The 15,323-nt window shown below is 40.6% G+C and overlaps 1 protein-coding gene across 1 annotated transcript in view; it reads right to left on the bottom strand.

The window, feature by feature from the left end:
- Window positions 1-2,874: 2,874 nt before the first annotated feature.
- Window positions 2,875-15,323, bottom strand: part of LOC306733961 (uncharacterized protein) — a gene marked incomplete at both ends in the record, with an annotated part of 70,662 nt that continues 58,213 nt past the window's right edge. The window contains 7 exons of the mRNA XM_079215279.1: window positions 2,875-2,958; window positions 3,435-3,500; window positions 3,977-4,042; window positions 4,519-4,584; window positions 5,602-5,667; window positions 6,136-6,201; window positions 6,677-6,813. Of these exons, the coding sequence (XP_079071405.1) occupies window positions 2,875-2,958; window positions 3,435-3,500; window positions 3,977-4,042; window positions 4,519-4,584; window positions 5,602-5,667; window positions 6,136-6,201; window positions 6,677-6,813 (551 nt within the window). The remainder of the gene's footprint in view (window positions 2,959-3,434; window positions 3,501-3,976; window positions 4,043-4,518; window positions 4,585-5,601; window positions 5,668-6,135; window positions 6,202-6,676; window positions 6,814-15,323) is intronic.

Below are 15,323 nucleotides of genomic sequence, written 5' to 3'. Positions count from 1 at the left end.
TGGAAAAGTCCAACAGTCCTTGATTTGAAATTCATACTATTTGTAAGTAGAGAAGCAGGAAACTTAGTGACACAATGGCACACATCGCAAATAGATGTTAGCTTCACACTGTTACACTGAAAATAGCATGATGGCTAACTGAGCTAATACAGTGCATCTTTTTGAAATCCTAAATCTTACCAGTGACTGCACTAATGTTGACTCCACTGCTTCTGACGGCCTCAAACACAGAGAAGAGAGTGAATGTGTATTTAGTTCCAGCAGTGAGAGATGAGACTGTGTGAGTCACTGGTCCGTCTCCATCTGGTGCACTGATATTTATCTCTGTGCCATTAAACTGGAGAATGAAGCTGACATTGGGGTTCACTTGAATCCACTGCAGAGTGATACTGATCTCATCTTGTCCTGTTGACCTGAAGCTTTCTGTTTTTGGAGGAGCTAAAGTGGAAAAAGAACAGTGAAGGATTTGATGAATTCACACCCTCTGGGTGTTCAAATAATTATTTTGCATCACATGAAATTGAATGTGCACAAAGAGAGATGGAAAAGTGCAACAGTCCTTGATTTGAAATTCATACTATTTGTAAGTAGAGAAGCAGGAAACTTAGTGACACAATGGCACACATCGCAAATAGATGTTAGCTTCACACTGTTACACTGAAAATAGCATGATGGCTAACTGAGCTAATACAGTGCATCTTTTTGAAATCCTAAATCTTACCAGTGACTGCACTAATGTTGACTCCACTGCTTCTGACGGCCTCAAACACAGAGAAGAGAGTGAATGTGTATTTAGTTCCAGCAGTGAGAGATGAGACTGTGTGAGTCACTGGTCCGTCTCCATCTGGTGCACTGATATTTATCTCTGTGCCATGAAACTGGAGAATGAAGCTGACATTGGGGTTCACTTGAATCCACTGCAGAGTGATACTGATCTCATCTTGTCCTGTTGACCTGAAGCTTTCTGTTTTTGGAGGAGCTAAAGTGGAAAAAGAACAGTGAAGGATTTGATGAATTCACACCCTCTGGGTGTTCAAATAATTATTTTGCATCACATGAAATTGAATGTGCACAAAGAGAGATGGAAAAGTGCAACAGTCCTTGATTTGAAATTCATACTATTTGTAAGTAGAGAAGCAGGAAACTTAGTGACACAATGGCACACATCGCAAATAGATGTTAGCTTCACACTGTTACACTGAAAATAGCATGATGGCTAACTGAGCTAATACAGTGCATCTTTTTGAAATCCTAAATCTTACCAGTGACTGCACTAATGTTGACTCCACTGCTTCTGACGCCCTCAAACACAGAGAAGAGAGTGAATGTGTATTTAGTTCCAGCAGTGAGAGATGAGACTGTGTGAGTCACTGGTCCGTCTCCATCTGGTGCACTGATATTTATCTCTGTGCCATTAAACTGGAGAATGAAGCTGACATTGGGGTTCACTTGAATCCACTGCAGAGTGATACTGGTCTCATCTTGTCCTGTTGACCTGAAGCTTTCTGTTTTTGGAGGAGCTAAAGTGGAAAAAAAAGTGAAGGATTTGAGGAATTCACACCCTCTGGGTGTTCAAATAATTCATTTTGCATCACATGAAATTGAATGTGCACAAAGAGAGAAGGAAAAGTGCAACAGTCCTTGATTTGAAATTCATACTATTTCTAAGTAAAGAAGCAGGAAACTTAGTGACACAATGACACACATAGCAAATAGACGTTAGCTTCACTCTGTTACACTGAAAATAGCGTGATGGCTAACTGAGCTAATACAGTGCATCTTTTTAAAATGCTAAATCTTACCAGTGACTGCACTAATGTTGACTCCACTGCTTCTGACGCTCTCAAACACAGAGAAGAGAGTGAATGTGTATTTAGTTCCAGCAGTGAGAGATGAGACTGTGTGAGTCACTGGTCCGTCTCCATCTGGTGCACTGATATTTATCTCTGTGCCATTAAACTGGAGAATGAAGCTGACATTGGGGTTCACTTGAATCCACTGCAGAGTGATACTGGTCTCATCTTGTCCTGTTGACCTGACACTTTCTGTGTTTGGAGGAGCTGAGACGGAAAAAGAACAGTGAAGGATTTGATGAATTCACACCCTCTGGGTGTTCAAATAATTATTTTGCATCACATGAAATTGAATGTGCACAAAGAGAGATGGAAAAGTGCAACAGTCCTTGATTTGAAATTCATACTATTTGTAAGTAGAGAAGCAGGAAACTTAGTGACACAATGGCACACATCGCAAATAGATGTTAGCTTCACACTGTTACACTGAAAATAGCATGATGGCTAACTGAGCTAATACAGTGCATCTTTTTGAAATCCTAAATCTTACCAGTGACTGCACTAATGTTGACTCCACTGCTTCTGATGCCCTCAAACACAGAGAAGAGAGTGAATGTGTATTTAGTTCCAGCAGTGAGAGATGAGACTGTGTGAGTCACTGGTCCGTCTCCATCTGGTGCACTGATATTTATCTCTGTGCCATTAAACTGGAGAATGAAGCTGACATTGGGGTTCACTTGAATCCACTGCAGAGTGATATTGGTCTCATCTTGTCCTGTTGACCTGAAGCTTTCTGTTTTTGGAGGAGCTAAAGTGGAAAAAGAAAAGTGAAGGATTTGAGGAATTCACACCCTCTGGGTGTTCAAATAATTCATTTTGCATCACATGAAATTGAATGTGCACAAAGAGAGAAGGAAAAGTGCAACAGTCCTTGATTTGAAATTCATACTATTTCTAAGTAAAGAAGCAGGAAACTTAGTGACACAATGACACACATAGCAAATAGACGTTAGCTTCACTCTGTTACACTGAAAATAGCGTGATGGCTAACTGAGCTAATACAGTGCATCTTTTTAAAATGCTAAATCTTACCAGTGACTGCACTAATGTTGACTCCACTGCTTCTGACGCTCTCAAACACAGAGAAGAGAGTGAATGTGTATTTAGTTCCAGCAGTGAGAGATGAGACTGTGTGAGTCACTGGTCCGTCTCCATCTGGTGCACTGATGTTTATCTCTGTGCCATTAAACTGGAGAATGAAGCTGACATTGGGGTTCACTTGAATCCACTGCAGAGTGATACTGATCTCATCTTGTCCTGTTGACCTGAAGCTTTCTGTTTTTGGAGGAGCTAAAGTGGAAAAAGAACAGTGAAGGATTTGATGAATTCACACCCTCTGGGTGTTCAAATAATTCATTTTGCATCACATGAAATTGAATGTGCACAAAGAGAGAAGGAAAAGTGCAACAGTCCTTGATTTGAAATTCACACTATTTGTAAGTAGAGAAGCAGGAAACTGAGTGACACAATGGCACACATAGCAAATAGATGTTAGCTTCACATTGTTACACTGAAAATAGCGCGATGGCTAACTGAGCTAATACAGTGCATCTTTTTGAAATCCTAAATCTTACCAGTGACTGCACTAATGTTGACTCCACTGCTTCTGACGCTCTCAAACACAGAGAAGAGAGTGAATGTGTATTTAGTTCCAGCAGTGAGAGATGAGACTGCGTGAGTCACTGGTCCGTCTCCATCTGGTGCACTGATGTTTATCTCTGTGCCATTAAACTGGAGAATAAAGCTGGCATTGGGGTTCACTTGAATCCACTGCAGAGTGATATTGGTCTCATCTTGTCCTGTTGACCTGAAGCTTTCTGTTTTTGGAGGAGCTAAAGTGGAAAAAGAAAAGTGAAGGATTTGAGGAATTCACACCCTCTGGGTGTTCAAATAATTCATTTTGCATCACATGAAATTGAATGTGCACAAAGAGAGAAGGAAAAGTGCAACAGTCCTTGATTTGAAATTCATACTATTTCTAAGTAAAGAAGCAGGAAACTTAGTGACACAATGACACACATAGCAAATAGACGTTAGCTTCACTCTGTTACACTGAAAATAGCGTGATGGCTAACTGAGCTAATACAGTGCATCTTTTTAAAATGCTAAATCTTACCAGTGACTGCACTAATGTTGACTCCACTGCTTCTGACGCTCTCAAACACAGAGAAGAGAGTGAATGTGTATTTAGTTCCAGCAGTGAGAGATGAGACTGTGTGAGTCACTGGTCCGTCTCCATCTGGTGCACTGATGTTTATCTCTGTGCCATTAAACTGGAGAATGAAGCTGACATTGGGGTTCACTTGAATCCACTGCAGAGTGATACTGATCTCATCTTGTCCTGTTGACCTGAAGCTTTCTGTTTTTGGAGGAGCTAAAGTGGAAAAAGAACAGTGAAGGATTTGATGAATTCACACCCTCTGGGTGTTCAAATAATTCATTTTGCATCACATGAAATTGAATGTGCACAAAGAGAGAAGGAAAAGTGCAACAGTCCTTGATTTGAAATTCACACTATTTGTAAGTAGAGAAGCAGGAAACTGAGTGACACAATGGCACACATAGCAAATAGATGTTAGCTTCACATTGTTACACTGAAAATAGCGCGATGGCTAACTGAGCTAATACAGTGCATCTTTTTGAAATCCTAAATCTTACCAGTGACTGCACTAATGTTGACTCCACTGCTTCTGACGCTCTCAAACACAGAGAAGAGAGTGAATGTGTATTTAGTTCCAGCAGTGAGAGATGAGACTGCGTGAGTCACTGGTCCGTCTCCATCTGGTGCACTGATGTTTATCTCTGTGCCATTAAACTGGAAAATAAAGCTGGCATTGGGGTTCACTTGAATCCACTGCAGAGTGATACTGGTCTCATCTTGTCCTGTTGATCTGAAACTTTCTGTGTTTGGAGGAGCTGAGATGGAAAAAGAACAGTGAAGGATTTGATGAATTCACACCCTCTGGGTGTTCAAATAATTATTTTGCATCACATGAAATTGAATGTGCACAAAGAGAGATGGAAAAGTGCAACAGTCCTTGATTTGAAATTCATACTATTTGTAAGTAGAGAAGCAGGAAACTTAGTGACACAATGGCACACATCGCAAATAGATGTTAGCTTCACACTGTTACACTGAAAATAGCATGATGGCTAACTGAGCTAATACAGTGCATCTTTTTGAAATCCTAAATCTTACCAGTGACTGCACTAATGTTGACTCCACTGCTTCTGACGGCCTCAAACACAGAGAAGAGAGTGAATGTGTATTTAGTTCCAGCAGTGAGAGATGAGACTGTGTGAGTCACTGGTCCGTCTCCATCTGGTGCACTGATATTTATCTCTGTGCCATTAAACTGGAGAATGAAGCTGACATTGGGGTTCACTTGAATCCACTGCAGAGTGATACTGATCTCATCTTGTCCTGTTGACCTGAAGCTTTCTGTTTTTGGAGGAGCTAAAGTGGAAAAAGAACAGTGAAGGATTTGATGAATTCACACCCTCTGTGGTGTTCAAATAATTATTTTGCATCACATGAAATTGAATGTGCACAAAGAGAGATGGAAAAGTCCAACAGTCCTTGATTTGAAATTCATACTATTTGTAAGTAGAGAAGCAGGAAACTTAGTGACACAATGGCACACATCGCAAATAGATGTTAGCTTCACACTGTTACACTGAAAATAGCATGATGGCTAACTGAGCTAATACAGTGCATCTTTTTGAAATCCTAAATCTTACCAGTGACTGCACTAATGTTGACTCCACTGCTTCTGACGCTCTCAAACACAGAGAAGAGAGTGAATGTGTATTTAGTTCCAGCAGTGAGAGATGAGACTGTGTGAGTCACTGGTCCGTCTCCATCTGGTGCACTGATGTTTATCTCTGTGCCATTAAACTGGAGAATGAAGCTGACATTGGGGTTCACTTGAATCCACTGCAGAGTGATACTGATCTCATCTTGTCCTGTTGACCTGAAGCTTTCTGTTTTTGGAGGAGCTAAAGTGGAAAAAGAACAGTGAAGGATTTGATGAATTCACACCCTCTGGGTGTTCAAATAATTCATTTTGCATCACATGAAATTGAATGTGCACAAAGAGAGAAGGAAAAGTGCAACAGTCCTTGATTTGAAATTCACACTATTTGTAAGTAGAGAAGCAGGAAACTGAGTGGCACACATAGCAAATAGATGTTAGCTTCACATTGTTACACTGAAAATAGCGCGATGGCTAACTGAGCTAATACAGTGCATCTTTTTGAAATCCTAAATCTTACCAGTGACTGCACTAATGTTGACTCCACTGCTTCTGACGCTCTCAAACACAGAGAAGAGAGTGAATGTGTATTTAGTTCCAGCAGTGAGAGATGAGACTGCGTGAGTCACTGGTCCGTCTCCATCTGGTGCACTGATGTTTATCTCTGTGCCATTAAACTGGAAAATAAAGCTGGCATTGGGGTTCACTTGAATCCACTGCAGAGTGATACTGGTCTCATCTTGTCCTGTTGATCTGAAACTTTCTGTGTTTGGAGGAGCTGAGATGGAAAAAGAACAGTGAAGGATTTGATGAATTCACACCCTCTGGGTGTTCAAATAATTATTTTGCATCACATGAAATTGAATGTGCACAAAGAGAGATGGAAAAGTGCAACAGTCCTTGATTTGAAATTCATACTATTTGTAAGTAGAGAAGCAGGAAACTTAGTGACACAATGGCACACATCGCAAATAGATGTTAGCTTCACACTGTTACACTGAAAATAGCATGATGGCTAACTGAGCTAATACAGTGCATCTTTTTGAAATCCTAAATCTTACCAGTGACTGCAATAATGTTGACTCCACTGCTTCTGACGCCCTCAAACACAGAGAAGAGAGTGAATGTGTATTTAGTTCCAGCAGTGAGAGATGAGACTGTGTGAGTCACTGGTCCGTCTCCATCTGGTGCACTGATATTTATCTCTGTGCCATTAAACTGGAGAATGAAGCTGACATTGGGGTTCACTTGAATCCACTGCAGAGTGATACTGATCTCATCTTGTCCTGTTGACCTGAAGCTTTCTGTTTTTGGAGGAGCTAAAGTGGAAAAAGAACAGTGAAGGATTTGATGAATTCACACCCTCTGGGTGTTCAAATAATTATTTTGCATCACATGAATATGAATGTGCACAAAGAGAGATGGAAAAGTGCAACAGTCCTTGATTTGAAATTCATACTATTTGTAAGTAGAGAAGCAGGAAACTTAGTGACACAATGGCACACATCGCAAATAGATGTTAGCTTCACACTGTTACACTGAAAATAGCATGATGGCTAACTGAGCTAATACAGTGCATCTTTTTGAAATCCTAAATCTTACCAGTGACTGCACTAATGTTGACTCCACTGCTTCTGACGGCCTCAAACACAGAGAAGAGAGTGAATGTGTATTTAGTTCCAGCAGTGAGAGATGAGACTGTGTGAGTCACTGGTCCGTCTCCATCTGGTGCACTGATATTTATCTCTGTGCCATTAAACTGGAGAATGAAGCTGACATTGGGGTTCACTTGAATCCACTGCAGAGTGATACTGATCTCATCTTGTCCTGTTGACCTGAAGCTTTCTGTTTTTGGAGGAGCTAAAGTGGAAAAAGAACAGTGAAGGATTTGATGAATTCACACCCTCTGTGGTGTTCAAATAATTATTTTGCATCACATGAAATTGAATGTGCACAAAGAGAGATGGAAAAGTCCAACAGTCCTTGATTTGAAATTCATACTATTTGTAAGTAGAGAAGCAGGAAACTTAGTGACACAATGGCACACATCGCAAATAGATGTTAGCTTCACACTGTTACACTGAAAATAGCATGATGGCTAACTGAGCTAATACAGTGCATCTTTTTGAAATCCTAAATCTTACCAGTGACTGCACTAATGTTGACTCCACTGCTTCTGACGGCCTCAAACACAGAGAAGAGAGTGAATGTGTATTTAGTTTCAGCAGTGAGAGATGAGACTGTGTGAGTCACTGGTCCGTCTCCATCTGGTGCACTGATATTTATCTCTGTGCCATTAAACTGGAGAATGAAGCTGACATTGGGGTTCACTTGAATCCACTGCAGAGTGATACTGATCTCATCTTGTCCTGTTGACCTGAAGCTTTCTGTTTTTGGAGGAGCTAAAGTGGAAAAAGAACAGTGAAGGATTTGATGAATTCACACCCTCTGGGTGTTCAAATAATTATTTTGCATCACATGAAATTGAATGTGCACAAAGAGAGATGGAAAAGTGCAACAGTCCTTGATTTGAAATTCATACTATTTGTAAGTAGAGAAGCAGGAAACTTAGTGACACAATGGCACACATCGCAAATAGATGTTAGCTTCACACTGTTACACTGAAAATAGCATGATGGCTAACTGAGCTAATACAGTGCATCTTTTTGAAATCCTAAATCTTACCAGTGACTGCACTAATGTTGACTCCACTGCTTCTGACGCCCTCAAACACAGAGAAGAGAGTGAATGTGTATTTAGTTCCAGCAGTGAGAGATGAGACTGTGTGAGTCACTGGTCCGTCTCCATCTGGTGCACTGATGTTTATCTCTGTGCCATTAAACTGGAGAATGAAGCTGACATTGGGGTTCACTTGAATCCACTGCAGAGTGATATTGGTCTCATCTTGTCCTGTTGACCTGAAGCTTTCTGTTTTTGGAGGAGCTAAAGTGGAAAAAGAAAAGTGAAGGATTTGAGGAATTCACACCCTCTGGGTGTTCAAATAATTCATTTTGCATCACATGAAATTGAATGTGCACAAAGAGAGAAGGAAAAGTGCAACAGTCCTTGATTTGAAATTCATACTATTTCTAAGTAAAGAAGCAGGAAACTTAGTGACACAATGACACACATAGCAAATAGACGTTAGCTTCACTCTGTTACACTGAAAATAGCGTGATGGCTAACTGAGCTAATACAGTGCATCTTTTTGAAATGCTAAATCTTACCAGTGACTGCACTAATGTTGACTCCACTGCTTCTGACGGCCTCAAACACAGAGAAGAGAGTGAATGTGTATTTAGTTCCAGCAGTGAGAGATGAGACTGTGTGAGTCACTGGTCCGTCTCCATCTGGTGCACTGATATTTATCTCTGTGCCATTAAACTGGAGAATGAAGCTGACATTGGGGTTCACTTGAATCCACTGCAGAGTGATACTGATCTCATCTTGTCCTGTTGACCTGAAGCTTTCTGTTTTTGGAGGAGCTAAAGTGGAAAAAGAACAGTGAAGGATTTGATGAATTCACACCCTCTGGGTGTTCAAATAATTATTTTGCATCACATGAAATTGAATGTGCACAAAGAGAGATGGAAAAGTGCAACAGTCCTTGATTTGAAATTCATACTATTTGTAAGTAGAGAAGCAGGAAACTTAGTGACACAATGGCACACATCGCAAATAGATGTTAGCTTCACACTGTTACACTGAAAATAGCATGATGGCTAACTGAGCTAATACAGTGCATCTTTTTGAAATCCTAAATCTTACCAGTGACTGCACTAATGTTGACTCCACTGCTTCTGACGCCCTCAAACACAGAGAAGAGAGTGAATGTGTATTTAGTTCCAGCAGTGAGAGATGAGACTGTGTGAGTCACTGGTCCGTCTCCATCTGGTGCACTGATATTTATCTCTGTGCCATTAAACTGGAGAATGAAGCTGACATTGGGGTTCACTTGAATCCACTGCAGAGTGATATTGGTCTCATCTTGTCCTGTTGACCTGAAGCTTTCTGTTTTTGGAGGAGCTAAAGTGGAAAAAGAAAAGTGAAGGATTTGAGGAATTCACACCCTCTGGGTGTTCAAATAATTCATTTTGCATCACATGAAATTGAATGTGCACAAAGAGAGAAGGAAAAGTGCAACAGTCCTTGATTTGAAATTCACACTATTTGTAAGTAGAGAAGCAGGAAACTGAGTGACACAATGGCACACATAGCAAATAGATGTTAGCTTCACATTGTTACACTGAAAATAGCGCGATGGCTAACTGAGCTAATACAGTGCATCTTTTTGAAATCCTAAATCTTACCAGTGACTGCACTAATGTTGACTCCACTGCTTCTGACGGCCTCAAACACAGAGAAGAGAGTGAATGTGTATTTAGTTTCAGCAGTGAGAGATGAGACTGTGTGAGTCACTGGTCCGTCTCCATCTGGTGCACTGATATTTATCTCTGTGCCATTAAACTGGAGAATGAAGCTGACATTGGGGTTCACTTGAATCCACTGCAGAGTGATACTGATCTCATCTTGTCCTGTTGACCTGAAGCTTTCTGTTTTTGGAGGAGCTAAAGTGGAAAAAGAACAGTGAAGGATTTGATGAATTCACACCCTCTGGGTGTTCAAATAATTATTTTGCATCACATGAAATTGAATGTGCACAAAGAGAGATGGAAAAGTGCAACAGTCCTTGATTTGAAATTCATACTATTTGTAAGTAGAGAAGCAGGAAACTTAGTGACACAATGGCACACATCGCAAATAGATGTTAGCTTCACACTGTTACACTGAAAATAGCATGATGGCTAACTGAGCTAATACAGTGCATCTTTTTGAAATCCTAAATCTTACCAGTGACTGCACTAATGTTGACTCCACTGCTTCTGACGCCCTCAAACACAGAGAAGAGAGTGAATGTGTATTTAGTTCCAGCAGTGAGAGATGAGACTGTGTGAGTCACTGGTCCGTCTCCATCTGGTGCACTGATGTTTATCTCTGTGCCATTAAACTGGAGAATGAAGCTGACATTGGGGTTCACTTGAATCCACTGCAGAGTGATATTGGTCTCATCTTGTCCTGTTGACCTGAAGCTTTCTGTTTTTGGAGGAGCTAAAGTGGAAAAAGAAAAGTGAAGGATTTGAGGAATTCACACCCTCTGGGTGTTCAAATAATTCATTTTGCATCACATGAAATTGAATGTGCACAAAGAGAGAAGGAAAAGTGCAACAGTCCTTGATTTGAAATTCATACTATTTCTAAGTAAAGAAGCAGGAAACTTAGTGACACAATGACACACATAGCAAATAGACGTTAGCTTCACTCTGTTACACTGAAAATAGCGTGATGGCTAACTGAGCTAATACAGTGCATCTTTTTGAAATGCTAAATCTTACCAGTGACTGCACTAATGTTGACTCCACTGCTTCTGACGGCCTCAAACACAGAGAAGAGAGTGAATGTGTATTTAGTTCCAGCAGTGAGAGATGAGACTGTGTGAGTCACTGGTCCGTCTCCATCTGGTGCACTGATATTTATCTCTGTGCCATTAAACTGGAGAATGAAGCTGACATTGGGGTTCACTTGAATCCACTGCAGAGTGATACTGATCTCATCTTGTCCTGTTGACCTGAAGCTTTCTGTTTTTGGAGGAGCTAAAGTGGAAAAAGAACAGTGAAGGATTTGATGAATTCACACCCTCTGGGTGTTCAAATAATTATTTTGCATCACATGAAATTGAATGTGCACAAAGAGAGATGGAAAAGTGCAACAGTCCTTGATTTGAAATTCATACTATTTGTAAGTAGAGAAGCAGGAAACTTAGTGACACAATGGCACACATCGCAAATAGATGTTAGCTTCACACTGTTACACTGAAAATAGCATGATGGCTAACTGAGCTAATACAGTGCATCTTTTTGAAATCCTAAATCTTACCAGTGACTGCACTAATGTTGACTCCACTGCTTCTGACGCCCTCAAACACAGAGAAGAGAGTGAATGTGTATTTAGTTCCAGCAGTGAGAGATGAGACTGTGTGAGTCACTGGTCCGTCTCCATCTGGTGCACTGATATTTATCTCTGTGCCATTAAACTGGAGAATGAAGCTGACATTGGGGTTCACTTGAATCCACTGCAGAGTGATATTGGTCTCATCTTGTCCTGTTGACCTGAAGCTTTCTGTTTTTGGAGGAGCTAAAGTGGAAAAAGAAAAGTGAAGGATTTGAGGAATTCACACCCTCTGGGTGTTCAAATAATTCATTTTGCATCACATGAAATTGAATGTGCACAAAGAGAGAAGGAAAAGTGCAACAGTCCTTGATTTGAAATTCACACTATTTGTAAGTAGAGAAGCAGGAAACTGAGTGACACAATGGCACACATAGCAAATAGATGTTAGCTTCACATTGTTACACTGAAAATAGCGCGATGGCTAACTGAGCTAATACAGTGCATCTTTTTGAAATCCTAAATCTTACCAGTGACTGCACTAATGTTGACTCCACTGCTTCTGACGCTCTCAAACACAGAGAAGAGAGTGAATGTGTATTTAGTTCCAGCAGTGAGAGATGAGACTGCGTGAGTCACTGGTCCGTCTCCATCTGGTGCACTGATGTTTATCTCTGTGCCATTAAACTGGAGAATAAAGCTGGCATTGGGGTTCACTTGAATCCACTGCAGAGTGATACTGGTCTCATCTTGTCCTGTTGATCTGAAACTTTCTGTGTTTGGAGGAGCTGAGATGGAAAAAGAACAGTGAAGGATTTGATGAATTCACACCCTCTGGGTGTTCAAATAATTATTTTGCATCACATGAAATTGAATGTGCACAAAGAGAGATGGAAAAGTGCAACAGTCCTTGATTTGAAATTCATACTATTTGTAAGTAGAGAAGCAGGAAACTTAGTGACACAATGGCACACATCGCAAATAGATGTTAGCTTCACACTGTTACACTGAAAATAGCATGATGGCTAACTGAGCTAATACAGTGCATCTTTTTGAAATCCTAAATCTTACCAGTGACTGCAATAATGTTGACTCCACTGCTTCTGACGCCCTCAAACACAGAGAAGAGAGTGAATGTGTATTTAGTTCCAGCAGTGAGAGATGAGACTGTGTGAGTCACTGGTCCGTCTCCATCTGGTGCACTGATATTTATCTCTGTGCCATTAAACTGGAGAATGAAGCTGACATTGGGGTTCACTTGAATCCACTGCAGAGTGATACTGATCTCATCTTGTCCTGTTGACCTGAAGCTTTCTGTTTTTGGAGGAGCTAAAGTGGAAAAAGAACAGTGAAGGATTTGATGAATTCACACCCTCTGGGTGTTCAAATAATTATTTTGCATCACATGAAATTGAATGTGCACAAAGAGAGATGGAAAAGTGCAACAGTCCTTGATTTGAAATTCATACTATTTGTAAGTAGAGAAGCAGGAAACTTAGTGACACAATGGCACACATCGCAAATAGATGTTAGCTTCACACTGTTACACTGAAAATAGCATGATGGCTAACTGAGCTAATACAGTGCATCTTTTTGAAATCCTAAATCTTACCAGTGACTGCACTAATGTTGACTCCACTGCTTCTGACGGCCTCAAACACAGAGAAGAGAGTGAATGTGTATTTAGTTCCAGCAGTGAGAGATGAGACTGTGTGAGTCACTGGTCCGTCTCCATCTGGTGCACTGATATTTATCTCTGTGCCATTAAACTGGAGAATGAAGCTGACATTGGGGTTCACTTGAATCCACTGCAGAGTGATACTGATCTCATCTTGTCCTGTTGACCTGAAGCTTTCTGTTTTTGGAGGAGCTAAAGTGGAAAAAGAACAGTGAAGGATTTGATGAATTCACACCCTCTGGGTGTTCAAATAATTATTTTGCATCACATGAAATTGAATGTGCACAAAGAGAGATGGAAAAGTGCAACAGTCCTTGATTTGAAATTCATACTATTTGTAAGTAGAGAAGCAGGAAACTTAGTGACACAATGGCACACATCGCAAATAGATGTTAGCTTCACACTGTTACACTGAAAATAGCATGATGGCTAACTGAGCTAATACAGTACATCTTTTTAAAATGCTAAATCTTACCAGTGACTGCACTAATGTTGACTCCACTGCTTCTGACGCTCTCAAACACAGAGAAGAGAGTGAATGTGTATTTAGTTCCAGCAGTGAGAGATGAGACTGTGTGAGTCACTGGTCCGTCTCCATCTGGTGCACTGATATTTATCTCTGTGCCATTAAACTGGAGAATGAAGCTGACATTGGGGTTCACTTGAATCCACTGCAGAGTGATACTGGTCTCATATTGTCCTGTTGACCTGACACTTTCTGTGTTTGGAGGAGCTGAGACGGAAAAAGAACAGTGAAGGATTTGATGAATTCACACCCTCTGGGTGTTCAAATAATTATTTTGCATCACATGAAATTGAATGTGCACAAAGAGAGATGGAAAAGTGCAACAGTCCTTGATTTGAAATTCATACTATTTGTAAGTAGAGAAGCAGGAAACTTAGTGACACAATGGCACACATCGCAAATAGATGTTAGCTTCACACTGTTACACTGAAAATAGCATGATGGCTAACTGAGCTAATACAGTGCATCTTTTTGAAATCCTAAATCTTACCAGTGACTGCACTAATGTTGACTCCACTGCTTCTGACGCCCTCAAACACAGAGAAGAGAGTGAATGTGTATTTAGTTCCAGCAGTGAGAGATGAGACTGTGTGAGTCACTGGTCCGTCTCCATCTGGTGCACTGATATTTATCTCTGTGCCATTAAACTGGAGAATGAAGCTGACATTGGGGTTCACTTGAATCCACTGCAGAGTGATATTGGTCTCATCTTGTCCTGTTGACCTGAAGCTTTCTGTTTTTGGAGGAGCTAAAGTGGAAAAAGAAAAGTGAAGGATTTGAGGAATTCACACCCTCTGGGTGTTCAAATAATTCATTTTGCATCACATGAAATTGAATGTGCACAAAGAGAGAAGGAAAAGTGCAACAGTCCTTGATTTGAAATTCACACTATTTGTAAGTAGAGAAGCAGGAAACTGAGTGACACAATGGCACACATAGCAAATAGATGTTAGCTTCACATTGTTACACTGAAAATAGCGCGATGGCTAACTGAGCTAATACAGTGCATCTTTTTGAAATCCTAAATCTTACCAGTGACTGCACTAATGTTGACTCCACTGCTTCTGACGCTCTCAAACACAGAGAAGAGAGTGAATGTGTATTTAGTTCCAGCAGTGAGAGATGAGACTGCGTGAGTCACTGGTCCGTCTCCATCTGGTGCACTGATGTTTATCTCTGTGCCATTAAACTGGAGAATAAAGCTGGCATTGGGGTTCACTTGAATCCACTGCAGAGTGATACTGGTCTCATCTTGTCCTGTTGATCTGAAACTTTCTGTGTTTGGAGGAGCTGAGATGGAAAAAGAACAGTGAAGGATTTGATGAATTCACACCCTCTGGGTGTTCAAATAATTATTTTGCATCACATGAAATTGAATGTGCACAAAGAGAGATGGAAAAGTGCAACAGTCCTTGATTTGAAATTCATACTATTTGTAAGTAGAGAAGCAGGAAACTTAGTGACACAATGGCACACATCGCAAATAGATGTTAGCTTCACACTGTTACACTGAAAATAGCATGATGGCTAACTGAGCTAATACAGTGCATCTTTTTGAAATCCTA

This window comes from Taurulus bubalis (assembly GCF_910589615.1).
Source record: "Taurulus bubalis genome assembly, chromosome: 3".
Classification (NCBI taxonomy): domain Eukaryota; kingdom Metazoa; phylum Chordata; class Actinopteri; order Perciformes; family Cottidae; genus Taurulus; species Taurulus bubalis.
Note: the sequence above shows the minus strand (reverse complement) of the source record. Positions and strands in the feature narration are given on the sequence as shown.